At 40.3% G+C, this 14043-nt stretch overlaps 1 protein-coding gene across 5 annotated transcripts in view; it reads left to right on the top strand.

The window, feature by feature from the left end:
* baz1b (bromodomain adjacent to zinc finger domain 1B) overlaps positions 1–14043 on the top strand; it is an 81696-nt gene that overhangs the window by 38706 nt on the left and 28947 nt on the right. For all 5 annotated transcript variants that reach the window (XM_087130997.1, XM_087130996.1, XM_087130995.1 and 2 more), the window contains 9 exons: positions 461–582; positions 1244–1402; positions 1744–1873; positions 3319–3487; positions 5337–5440; positions 5968–6123; positions 9351–9508; positions 9879–10030; positions 10572–10770. In XM_087130997.1, the coding sequence (XP_086987123.1) occupies positions 461–582; positions 1244–1402; positions 1744–1873; positions 3319–3487; positions 5337–5440; positions 5968–6123; positions 9351–9508; positions 9879–10030; positions 10572–10770 (1349 nt within the window). The remainder of the gene's footprint in view (positions 1–460; positions 583–1243; positions 1403–1743; positions 1874–3318; positions 3488–5336; positions 5441–5967; positions 6124–9350; positions 9509–9878; positions 10031–10571; positions 10771–14043) is intronic.

The following is a 14043-nucleotide window of genomic DNA, read 5'->3' as shown; positions in this document are numbered from 1 at the left end:
GTTTGCTGGGAATGGGAAAAATTTAGAGGAGTGAGGGGGATTTTTTGCATAAATACTCAGGATTAATCCTCAACATTCTTAAGTCGATGTTCTTTGTACTTTAATGGAGGATAAAGTCCCTAATAAAAGACCAACCCATAGAGTGAAACGAATACATTAATTGCTTAAAGGTTTTTCTTGTCTGTTTGAAGACATGGATGCTGTACTGTGGAACTCATCGTAACAAAAATGTAGCTGTAATTAGGCAGTGGTAGCCTCTTCCAGGCATTTCCATAGCTACTGTGTTCTCTGTGATAACATTTTCAAGTCAGTTTTGCACTTCATGTATTTAAACCCATTGCCCTTGAACAGTTCGCATTTTACAAAAAAGTTTTCATTCTTTTCCTTTTTTGTAGGAAAAAAAAGATATGGATCTCACATTTTTGAAAAGAAAAATTGTATTTGAATTCTTCATTTCCAGACATCACTAAAACAGATGACTCTCTTTGATGTTGCTGGCAAGAAGTCCAAGACACCAGATTCTCAAGTTCGCTATAAGCTATCAACACCACAAAGTCCCCGTCAACCTCCCATCATTACAAAGTAAGATCTACCGGAGTGCAATTTCAGTATTGTACAGGAAGATTTGCCAGGCTACCTCCCAAAGGTTAATACAGGCAAATACAAGTATGTCATTTAAGATGCACCACCTGTAACACTAGAGTACATCATCCACAGGATTTTCCCCAACAAGGATGTAAATTTGCTAAGGTACATGAACATGTACATGCGTACATGCTCAGCAACACCACACCATTGGCCCATGTGACACTGAGCCCAGATAAGAGTCTTTAATGAATGGATCTGTAGGGCATAACGATGTTTGCATTGTTGTCAGTGGCTAGGGCTCTTCCCCTTCTTACACAAATAAGTTGTAGCCACAAAATGCCAGATTTAGACATGGACTGATATTCAAGACGGCAGACTACAAAGGATCATTGGAGATTTGACATGTATGTGTATTGCAAAGGGTGTAAATGTATTTGCCACCAACCCAATAACAACACAAGTCCAGTGTGTTTATTTGATGAAGTCTTTGACTATTAACTTACTTTACACAGACACATACATGTACAAGTACATGTATATTTTCGGACATTCATGTGCATTAAATACTCCTCCAACCTGCATGTGAGAGGGATATTGCAAAGGGTCACCAAGAAGATAACTTTAACCAATATTTGAATGGATATTTCAATGGTAGATTAATTCGGGCCAAAAAGAACAAGGACACAGTGTTATACAGCAAGCTGATGACCAAGGCAGTCAAGGAACTCAACGACAAGCAAATAAAGAACCTGAAGCCTGAGATCAAAGAAGAAGTGACGTCTAAGTATGAGAACTATAAGATGAAACTCAAATGGTGAGTCATTGATTGCTTTGTAGCTCAGACCACTAGAAGTAACTTTACAAGAGCTCCTTGGAATTTTGGCTTTAGGAGATTTTTTAATCCAGATATGCAGTTCTGCAGGAAATCTGTGGAACATTTGTTGTAATTAAAATCTATTGAATTTTCCGTGCTTTAAGGCTAAACCAAGTGCACTTTCAAGGTTTCCTTCATTACATTTTCCAGAATTCTTACCCTGCCTTTGTTCACCTCAATCTTATACATGTACATGTAAGTAAGCCACATTACATCCTATGCAGTTGTTGGAAAGCATCAGTGGACAATTTTTGGTCAGAGTTCCTCTTTTTTTATGACAGGAAGTCTATGACACCCGAGGAGCGAAAAGAGCTGATGCTGCGGAAGCGAGAGGAAAAGAAAAAACAGCGAGAAGAGGAGAAACAGAAGAAGATGGAAGAGGAACGCAAAATGAGATTGGAACAAGCAAAGGTTAGAAAATAAACAATGGCAACTGTCACAGTCCATGGGAACTTTAGCAAGAAGATCACTTCACACAAAATTTTAATATTTACAACATATACATCTAAATTTATTCAAAACAATAATTATACACAACTTGAAATTGCAGGGGAAATATCTAATAGTGAAATTGTCCCTCAATGCAGAACTTGGCCCATGACCATAAAACGGCAAATTCATCAATCCTACTAGATTTATCTTACCATTAAATTTCCTGACAAAATCTTATTTTACAGGGTCAAATTCCTTTATACGAATTACTCAATATTTGCAATGTTCAATCATCAATTCACGTTATAAAACTGTCAGTTTCTTGTACAACCTTTCTTCGTATAAAACAGTTCTAGAATCCTCAATTTGCCAATGTTAAAACGTCTAACCACACAATCCATCTGCACTGTGGAGGATATATAGTAAATTAGCCAGAGTTACTTCAAACTGCAATTCCTTACTTAATATCCAGACAAGTCAAATAAGTCCAACAATTTACACGTTTATAACCAAAATATCCCAATACCACAAGTAGTTTACCACAAGGAAGACACTTAAATACAGCAAAACTCAGTAAATTTCCCACGACGTGTGACTTTTAAACAGGTGCAACAAACCAAATAAATCAATTATCTCGAACTTTCAATCCTATTCACAAGATAAGGCCAAACCCCAAGGGAATCAAAAAAATTTTCAGAATGTTATACAACAATAAGAAATTATTTATGTAGGGGAGATTTGCAGTGGTGCTCGTCACAGTTACGGTAGTTCCACACCCATCGTCCAGATCGCCAAGGCTTGTTGGATTGCAAGAGCAGGACGACGCTGTGGAGAGCCCCCTGTAGTTTCATCTACACAGGTTCGGGAACAGCGCGGCTTCACTCTACCAATGGAGTTCCCGGCAGCTAAAGACCCTCTCCAGGCTTCACAGATTAACTGGCTGCCTACAACATCAGGGATCCGCTGATCCATGTACATGTACTTCATATAAGGACCATCTACAATAGAAAATCATCAAACTACGCCTTGCCAAAACGAGTACAACAACTCTGTCAAGATGGCAAATTAAATCAATTCCAAACAATTAAAATAGAAAACCATAAGGTATAACTTACGACTGCCGTTACTCAGCCGACATATGCTTGTACGAGCCACCCCCAAGACTTCACAGAGCCTCAATCATCTGTGCCAATAGCTAAGGGATGGCACAAGCTAACCAAAATGGCTAAGTCAGCATAAATCAGAACACCGTGTTCCCTCTACCGCAACATGTAGCAAAGACTTTTCACATGTCCGGTTGTGTAGTTTGCATTTCACTGTCAAAATTGTTACTTCCCGTGGACTTTTAAGGCACAGATCCAGTTTTCCTTTGATATAACAACACATTACAGTCTGAAAATTCCTTTATTCTGATTATATTGCAGCGGTACGAAGACCAGGATCTTAAGTTGAAACCTCTCCCAACTCCCAAACTGGTATCCATGCCAGATGGTCTACCCAACACTCTGTTTGGTGACATTGCCATGGTGGTGGAATTCCTCAACTGCTACTGTGGTCTGCTCATGCCCAATGACCCTTACCCTGTCACTGCAGGTAGGTTGGTGTGTTGGCTACAGATGTAATAAATGCTTGAAATTCCACTTTTCATTTTATTTTAAGGAGGAAGCAGACAAATAACGAGTTAGGTGATCTAGAGCATGGTTTTACCCTGTAGCTAGGCAGTTTGGTAGAACATGAATGTTAGATGCGTGTTACATTGCAGTGCTTGTGACATGGCAGTTGTTTGTAATTACAGAACTTGGTCTAGTGGTGAATAAACATAACAGTATGGTTAACTCTAACCTTGCTACATGTATAAAGGCACACTTACTGGTCCGTGATACCTACTGGCATTAGGCAGTCAACAGCAGCAGCATAAACTGCCACTTCTGAGACAGTATGACCTACATGTACATACCCTGTATAATCTTGATTATTGATAGTGTTGTATCCTGTGGTGGGCATGGAAGCTGGAACTCTGAGGCTGTTGGTATGCACGCTGTAATTTTCGAAATGAAAGCTGTAGCCTGTGGCTTATACATTGATTCTCCCGCTGAAAAATGTCCCAGCGGCTTAAACTTGGGGCAGCTTATACAGCAACATTTGACGAATGAAATCAGTCACTAAATGCTGCGCCATGTCATGCCATGCCTCAGCGCCGCCCAGCCTGGGCTACCTCTATGGCCAGCAGGCCTGCCCACCAAACATGGAAGCAGTGCGGCACAGTGCTCCAGGCGTGGGAAAAGGTAGTCATGTTTTTGTTGGTTGCCATTTACATTGGCTCTAGAGGGATTGAATAGACTGTAAATGCCATTCACACCTCACAAATCTCATGGTGCGTCTGTTTGTTTTTGTCTTTACGATTGTGTAATCCATGCTGTTAGTTTACTGGTCATTTGACTCACCCAGCAAGGACACTAATCCAGCCCTCCCAAAGTGGTAATTTCAAGAACTTGGGAAAGTTTAAGTTCAGTAACAATACTTGTTTACAGGCTGCTTACACGTAAAGATTGCATACCTAAAAGTGGCGTGGACGCAAACATTGGACACTTCGAATTTCTGTCTTGAACGTTTGTGTATTATTGAAGCAATCATTTTATGTCCAATTTTACAAATGTTGAAATTTAATTAAACTCCAAATATTCTGATTCATAAATGTCAATTTCATATACATGTACCCACTACAGAGTTCCAATGTTATTTTTTTTTTTGCCTAATTTTCCATTTTTTTTTTCAAAGTGCAAAATGAACTCTTTTAAAATGTGCCCTAAAACCTTTTTCCCCCATTTTTCAATTTTTTGATTGGTACGTGAGTGGAGGTAATAATAATTTATAGAATTTACCTGTTTTAAAGTACCGAGAATGAAAGGAAAATGATTTTACTGTCATGGAATTTCATCCGAAATTCAAACATGTTGATGACACTAAAATTGTTCACAAAAGTTCAAAAGCCTGTGTCACGAAGGCAATACAGGTAGTATTACAATCTAACCGAGTGGATTTGAAGTTTTTCAACAAAGAGGTTTGGCAGCACTACAGTACATGTACATGTATATGAAGAAAGTCAAAGTATGCCATGTAATAGTCTAAATGTACTAGCACTTCAGCAGTGTAGCATGTGTGATGGCTTATGGATAGACATTGTCAGCACTTATATGGCTTATACAATGGTGCAGCTAATACACCGACTTTAAATCTTCATTTGCAGATTTTGCTAGTTGCAGCCTACATTCCACACTGCCTATATTCTGAAAATTATGGTATACTAGGCAGGTGTCCACCAGTGGCAAATATTGTGTACTGTTATATTCAGTGAGACCTTCATCCCAAAATAATGCAGGGTTTAAAGTCAAGTGATAATATTCCATGATATTGTTCTGTTGATTTTCTTTGACTTGGACAGATTGTTTAACGAAGGCTTTGGTTGGGGGCAGGGAGGGCTTTGCCTATCTATCTCGTGTTCTGGTCATTCTGCTAAAAACTTTGCTACAAGACAAGATTGCTGAGGTAAATATCGCAGCGATATATTACAATTGCTTTCAACAAATCTAACCCTCTAAAAGCTGGGAGATTAACGGAAGGTTTTGCAGAGGGAGTTTTCACACCCTGCGCATATTTCCTGGTGTCACTACAGAATGTTGTTGGTTATGTCAGGTTTTCATGATTTCTGCTGTTTGAAGCACATTCCAACACTAGTGTGGAAATTTTGTATACCATTCTTAGAAAATGTCAACGTTTTAATACAGAATTATATTAGATGCTTCCTACAATCACATGCACAAATACTCATGTAAAGACCCTAATTCAGACCAGAAACAGATATTAACAACAAAACCCTTTGTCCAAACGTATCAAGTACATGTGCAATTGTAGAAATATTGAGGTTTGAATTAGTTTATCCAAATTTAGTTTGCTGAACTGGAGATTGAGAGGAGCAAGAATCCAGTGCTTTACATGTACCTCTGATCAATATTCACTGCCAACCAGTGGCCTACCTTTCACAATTTCATACTTTACATTGACTTCTTGCTTAGGACTACAAAGAACTAAGCATGTCCTTGTCTCAGATCCCAGTCAACATGCATACAGCCTCAGAGCTCTTACGTCTGAGCCTTCGCCTTGATGACCAGGAGAGTGATGACCAAAGCAGCAGCGGTGGCAGTGATGAATTTATCAATGATGATGAAGTGGTAGGTGTGACAACTGTAGATTCATGGACTTGTGGTTGAGAACAGAACCTCGGCCTCTTGGTCAAGTACAATGTACCCGACGGGACATTGAGCACACAGTGCCAGTGATGCTCAGTTGTCACCTCAGCCTCATTGCTTATCTGTGAAGTACCTGAATGGACATTGAGCATACCGTGCCAGTGATGCTCAGTTGTCACCTCAGCCTTATTGCTTATCTGTGAAGTACCTGAATGGACATTGAGCACACAGTGCCAGTGATGCTCAGTTGTCACCTCAGCCTTATTGCTTATCTGTGAAATACCTGAATGGACATTGAGCACACCGTGCCAGTGATGCTCAGTTGTCACCTCAGCCTTATTGCTTATCTGTGAAGTACCTGAATGGACATTGAGCACACCGTGCCAGTGATGCTCAGTTGTCACCTCAGCCTTATTGCTTATCTGTGAAGTACCTGAATGGACATTGAGCACACCGTGCCAGTGATGCTCAGTTGTCACCTCAGCCTTATTGCTTATCTGTGAAGTACCTGAATGGACATTGAGCACACCGTGCCAGTGATGCTCAGTTGTCACCTCAGCCTCATTGCTTATCTGTGAAGTACCTGAATGGACATTGAGCACACCGTGCCAGTGATGCTCAGTTGTCACCTCAGCCTCATTGCTTATCTGTGAAGTACCTGAATGGACATTGAGCACCCCGTGCCAGTGATGCTCAGTTGTCACCTCAGCCTCATTGCTTATCTGTGAAGTACCTGAATGGACATTGAGCATACCGTGCCAGTGGTGCTCATCACCTGTCCCTTTGTTTCCATTGAAGGGCTGCATGTACATAAAGTGGATTCTTGCTTGTGGTGTACTGTTTTTAATGAACCCACATCTAAGGGAATGCACAAATACAGCATTGCTAGAGGCAAAGCGGAACACACTCATTTGTGTATGTCATCACCAGGAAGAGCTAATAGCTGTACAAAATTTTGGCAGTTGATGGTAAAATTGTGATGTACGGTACATTGCGATTGAAAGTTTGAGGGGAAAATATTTTCACATTCTCTTCCCAGGAAATTCTTTTCATTTCATAAATTGTGAAAAAGTGTGCCAAAAGTGGGAAAATATATTCACACCTTTTCACGCAAGTTCGAAAAGATTTCCACAGATTTTTCTACAAGTGGGAAAAGATTTTCACAGATTTTCCCATAAGTGAGATAAGATTTCCACACTTTTTCTCACAAGTGGGAAAGGATTTTCACAGATTTTCTCAGGTAGTGGGGAAATAATTTTGCAAGCTTTCTTCATTAAGTAGAATTTGTGCATGTAAATGTAGACATCAGGAAGTTTTTGTTTTCTGTGGTTTCAAACATGCACATGTCTAAGTGGAGGAAAATCAGTCTGAGACAAAAGTACTTTAATTCTCTGGAATTTCCAGAAGATTACTTGAGGAAGACAAAAATTTCAAGGCAGTATGTTTCTCGGTTTTGAGCAAAATACGACAGGCGAAATAAAGCTAGCTATGGTGGAGGTCGGAGACAAGCACTGAACACTGAACAGCTGAATTACAGTAGACTCCCGTTACAGTACCCTCAAAGGGACTTAATAGAATTGAGCGTTATAACCACACAGCCTAGTTTAAAACCGACTTGGATGGACGCTCAACATGTGCACATGTATAGATACATGTACATTGTACATGTATGCACATGTCGTCATGTATGTGAATTACATGTACGTTAGCATGTATTGGGAGATGTTTGTACCGTAATTTTAGAATGAATGCCTTGTATCTAGTTATCTGGATGTTTTCGTGACGCTGATACAAACATCACAGAATCTTTTCAAAAACCACCATGTGGGACCTCGTGCATGCTGCATCGGGAAGCACGCACTGCATCCACTCCCACCGCGCCATCCTGACAGCTAACTGCATACCCATTCATGGACAGTCCAATCGCTGACTTTTTCCGATAACCATGTGACCACAGAAAGTGACATGTCATCAAAAAACCCAAGTGAAAAGAAACCTGATATGTCACGGCGAACACAATTGGGGAAAAGATGAGATTTGCTACTTGAAGATACACTTACAATTTAAGCTGTTGATTTTATTTATCGGCAGAAAGAAACCTCTCGGTAACAAAATACTAAATACAGTATCTCAATGTTGATTATTTTGTGTGCCAAACTACACCACGAGAATGAATTAAAAAGTGGGCAAATAACCCGACCCATGTCGCCACAGCAGAGCCTGCACACGTTTCATGTGCTCTGTGACTTCAATCTTTATGACTTGGGGACCCCCGTTTACTCAAAATCCAGTCAACTTTTTAAAAATTTATTCTCCGACATTGACGAGTGTTTATTTATGGTAATCCAAGAAAGCAACTGCGTTATGCGGGCGGGGCTCGCCGTGGTGAGCACGTGCTTGCGATCGCACTGCATGGACCGGACGGCTCGGCCAAGGAAATCACTACTACACTACAACAGCACACTCCACGTGGTGAGTTGGCCCCGGCCGGCCCCAAGTGCAGCGCAGCCTGTGTAATGGACTCTTCACTGCATTTCGCTGCACTATGCTTCTCGTTTTCGCAACTTTTAGCATAATTTTTGGAACCTTTCGCACTGCTTTCGCAAATTTCCACACTGTTTTCGCACACCGTTTTTTCTCAACATTTTTGCAAATGTTTCACTCCATGCTCGCAAAACATTTGCACTGTTTTCACACGTCGTTTGCCCCTTTGGCATCCGATTCACTACGAATTCGCTGCAAATTTGCAGCTGGGAAAAGTTGTCATCAAACTGCGAAATGTGAATTCCTTTCGCATGTTTCCCATTCCTGTTGCATTTTTCCCATTCTTTTTTTCAGCTTCAACTTTCAAATGCAATGAACTGTACCATCTTTTCAAGAGGCTAGGATGTTTGGGCATTTGCACTTCCCAGCATGATTGCCCAATAAAACACATGCAACATATGCGCGTTCTCACTGGTACATCTCAAAAGTGTTTCCTGGTATTTTCCAGGACAGTGAATTTACCTTTTCGATGTAGGTTCCATCTTGTGAGTTGTATGTGTATTTGCATATTTATATTGAAGATGTCTGCAGTGGTAAACTAGCTGTAACAACAGGTATAGTCAGGTCTTCTTTTGAGTATTGGTTGGTTTAATTCATTAATTTTTGGTTTTCCACAAAACTCTGTATTTGAATCCTATCAATCCTATCCTCTTCTGCTCATTCAGCCCCAGGAGTTGGTAGAGTTGCTAGAGACCAGTGAGTTCTTTGAGCTGGAGCCCCTGAAAAAATTACAGCTGTTAGTCTTCCTGTGCCATCGGATTCTAGCGTCATATGCTGTGCAAGACTTTATGGACAACAAGCAGAAAGTGGCTGCTAGACTGTGGTAGGTTGTTGCAGTCGGCCCAGCCATACATCAAGGTCAATTCTTAAACATTGTATTTGAGTGATCATAGAATGATTGATGAAGCCACAGTCAATTCAAAGGAATAAGAAATGCCCTAGGGACCGAGACTTCCGTGAAATAGCAGCATGACAGTTCTTCCCAGAATGGACTCTTTGAAACTCAACTTCAACTTTGTTATTTTGAAAACTGACTTTGCAACACCACTGTGAAACTATAAAGACTTCTGTGGACCTGTACATCTGAGAACCTTAATCTTGAGTCTGACCTCTGGGAGTTGAGACTTTGTGCCTCAGAGTTTCAAGCATTCCAGTGTTAGGGATTTAAGTTTGCATCTTGCATAACTCTGTAGGCGAGACAAGATCCAAACTCTCAAGGAGAAGAATGAAAAGCTGAAGGAGGAGAAACAGAAGTTGAGGGAGCAGAGGGAGGCTGAGAGGTTACAGCGGGAGGTAGAGATGAAGCAGAAGGCAGAGGCAGCTGGTGCCACACCAGATGGAGAAGGTATTGACAGTTTCTTACCCTTATAAAGGACTCTATGTATGTTGTGACTCATTAGCTTTCAAAATGTGAAGTATGGGAACCACCTTGTTTGATTTTACCTACATGTATATCTTCGGTAACACTGCTAAATGTTCATCACAGACTCACACACTTTTGCTCTACAGGTGTTTGAGATGGTTTGGCATTGCTGGTATGGTTTTAATTATTTTTCATGTCATATCCAAAAAAGTTATCAAGAATAGATATAAAGAATATTAACAGAATGATACAAGGAATCCAGGTAGAAATCATAATCTTGTACAAGTAAAGAAATTGAACTTTCTTCAGACCAGTACACATAATTTACTAATACTTCCTATGTTTACTATTAGAAACCTCAAATAAAAGTACTGGATGTCTTGCATGGCTTTGCACATTTTTTTGTGAATTACCAGCCACATGTCTGAGAGGGAAGATAGAAGACATACGTTTTCACTCTTCCAAGTTTCAAATGGCATAGTTGATGAGACTGTTCTCATTATCGGGAAATAATTGACCACAGGATCAGAGACCAATCCTGATGATAAACCCAAGGAGAAGAAAAGCCGCAAAAAGAAACATGCCAAGCAGGACAAGGAAGAAACAACCTTAGAGGAGAATGAGGAAAACTTGGACCTTGCATCAGTTGTCAAGAGAAGACGACTCCTAGCTGCCAAGACTAAAGCTGAGAGGGAGGAACAGGAAAAATTGGAAAGGGAGAAGTAAGAATTTGTGGACATCATCCTCTGCCCAAAAAGTAGAATACATCAGCAGTAACTATCATTCATTAGACAATTACATGTATACAGGCAGAGCAAAATGGTAAGTATTTCACTCTGCTATCTATCAGATTCCACCAGGAGCTTTGGGGATTTTATAAGGTTTACATGGTAACATTCATCATTGTGACTTTACACTGGACTTGATGTCCCTGGAAGGTTGAAGAGCTCCGAATGTATCATTTGTTTCCTGCATGGTCCGATAGCCAATTTTATGAGACTTGGCTTAACTTTTCTCCATGTGTACTTGTGCAAGTCTTGTGGTGCAAATTTCAGAGGTACAGTATCTGCACAATGTGCATAAGGTCATTTCACATAAAACTTGATAAGCTACACAACATTTGAATTATACATCTACGACAAGGGTGATCACAGCTGTCACAAACCCAGGTCCCCCTACCCTCTGACATGCAATGTGTGCACTGTAAATTACGCAGTACACTCAAAGAGATAATTTAACTTCAAAATTACAATGTAGACTAATTTATGTACACAAAAACAATTTGATGAAGGGGGAGCAAAATACAGAAGATTCATTAAAAAAAGGGTTTCATAGAAACTAGAAGGCTGGTGGGCTGGTTAATAATTACTACTAGCCCGAATTCGGACAGTTCAAAGGGAGAGTTGGTCACTTGTCCAATGCGCCGCCGTTACATGACTCTCAGCCGATCCTTCGAGGACGATGCAGGTGAGTCGGGGCTGGACTAAGTAGACCAAGAGGCAGGTAGGTAGCCGTGTCCCCTCCGGCGGACTTGCTGTCCCTATCCGGCCAATGTAGGACCTGGCTTGATTGTGTCACGGTACTCAACGAGGTCCAATTACAGGAGCTCCGACTCCGTAATAAGGAGCCCTGAAATATTGAATAATCACACCCATGTTCGCAAATACACATGTACATCTTACGGCAAACATTTGTGCACCATTTAACCATATTGCTAATTTTCCATACCCAAAAGGAGAAACTTCATCATTAAAATGGTCACTAAAATTGGCTTTTGAACTCCCCATTGTCACAGATATATAAAGTAATAGCACTTACATGTACTTGACAAAACATAATGGCTACATATTAGAAAATAATTAAAAAGAGCACTTACAGTATATACTCGCTCCTGAGATCTTACAGCACACTGAAAATTGTCACAGCCTGCCTTTTCTCTTTAAACTTTTCTCAAAATTTGGGGCAGCAAATCGCTCACCCAACTTATGGCTACCACCAACACTGGATTTCTAATCCACATCAACAAGGCTGAAGGCTAAATATAATTCCGGCTTCTGAGCTATCGCTCAAACTTGTGCTATCTCACCACAGGCCTGTCGGTGTGTGTCACACAGAACCACACCCCAGTATTTGAGGTTACCACTGCTGGACAATGCCTCAGTGAGCAGGCACTATAAAACACTGGTGTGTACCCATGCGGGTGTGAACCATACAGGACCACACCTTACTTTGCATAAAAGGGCATATAAGGACATTTGGCCAACTTGGTAGCAGACAGTTTGTGTCTTTAAATTAATCAAACAGTTGGCATAAAATATCACTGACTTGTGACAACAGCTTTTACAATAGCTGTTCCTTTCTAATATTACAGCAGTCGTTAAATAGTCCTTAAATTTATTTGTCAGAACTGGGTAGATAAATCCCAAAGTTTTCTCTCACAGCCAAACAAGTTTTCATTAACCTTAGAACACAAAGTTGTACATTTCTCGCATAAACCCTGTCAAGTTCTGTAGTGATGAGCATTAACCGAATATGATTTGTTGCTTTATTCTTTCATTCCTGTTCTATTCAGATCAATAAACCCAACCTAAAATAACTGCATAAGTTAAAGCGTAATTTGTCATGCAAGTGGCAGATGTTACACAGTGCTGTCATTCTTTGTTTTCTTATTTAGTAGAATTTGGCACAACTTACATATAAGTAAAGTTACGTCATTGCATTAAGTTTTGTGAAAGTGGTTGCAGGATTTTTGAGAATCCCTTGAGGTTCTAGCAAATGCTCAGTGAGATGGTTACATGTTAGTCGGCTCTCTTGGTCTCAAAACTTACGCAAAGGCAGACTTCTACTGTAAGTCGTCATTTTGCCGACTTGCGTGAAATGATGACCTATTCATACAAGTATGTGTACATGTATGCAAATGTGTACATGTATATATGCGATTTGGATGCAACGATTGAAGTATCTAGTTGGAGACACAATGAAAATGTGATACATAGTTTCTGTGTCAGTGCTCCAAGGACTTGACGTGGGGGTTTTTGTGAAGTGCAGAGATCCATCCATGCAAAAGGAGTGCTTATATGTACATGGACCAGTAAATGCTGCATTAGCCCAGTGAAGTCTCAAGAAAGTCACACTCCACTGGACCACTGAAAATTTGTGCAGTAAAACCTCAAAATGAATGCATAAAAACGGAAAATACCTACATGTATGCATAAATAGAAATCTACTTCCGTGAGCTTACTCACTTGCAGAAGTACATGTATTTCAGAAGTTTTTATGTTTTCGGAGTATGGAAGTTTGGAATGTACTTCGAGTTGTCATAGGGGTCTCTGATTTCTGACTATTCCATGCCTTTCTTGCTATATTTAGCAGTAGAAACCATTGTGCTATGCTTGCTTTGTTGAGTCTCATGCACTTCCACTACACCGCTCATGTAACTTGTTTGATGTTTGGTGCCATGGGAAGGCAAAGTGTTATCAATTTGACTCCTCATAATACCCTCATGTCATATACCGTACACATATTTTGTAGGAAAAATCCATACAATTTTACATGACATGTACATACTGTATGATATTCTTTAAATGTACACTTTGCTGGCCGGGAAAGGTCTGGGATCTGTCAGAGCAGTGCACACTTTGTCACGCTGAGACATGGCTTAACTGTAACACCACATAAACACTGATGCAGCAATCATGGTTGGTGCCAATAAATGAACATTGGTGTGAGACTTTGCATTTGACTCTTCTTGCCCACCACAGTGCAGAAGTTGATGCAAATGCGTGAGTTTTTAAATACCAATTGACACAAAGGATTTTTTTGTGCATCTTAAGGAAATGGGATGGAGAGTTGACTTAAGCAAAATGGTGACTTACAAAAGCCAACTTAGAAATAAATTATTTGGAATCTGTATAAATGCATTGCAGATGATGGGGCTTTATAAGACTGCCAGCGTGAGCGATATGGCCAGTTGTATGATGTTGACTTGGTGCAAG

The sequence above is a fragment of the Acanthaster planci genome, linkage group LG21 (genome assembly GCF_054643075.1).
Source record: "Acanthaster planci isolate LZ-2023a linkage group LG21, COTS_SCS, whole genome shotgun sequence".
Classification (NCBI taxonomy): domain Eukaryota; kingdom Metazoa; phylum Echinodermata; class Asteroidea; order Valvatida; family Acanthasteridae; genus Acanthaster; species Acanthaster planci.
Note: the sequence above shows the minus strand (reverse complement) of the source record. Positions and strands in the feature narration are given on the sequence as shown.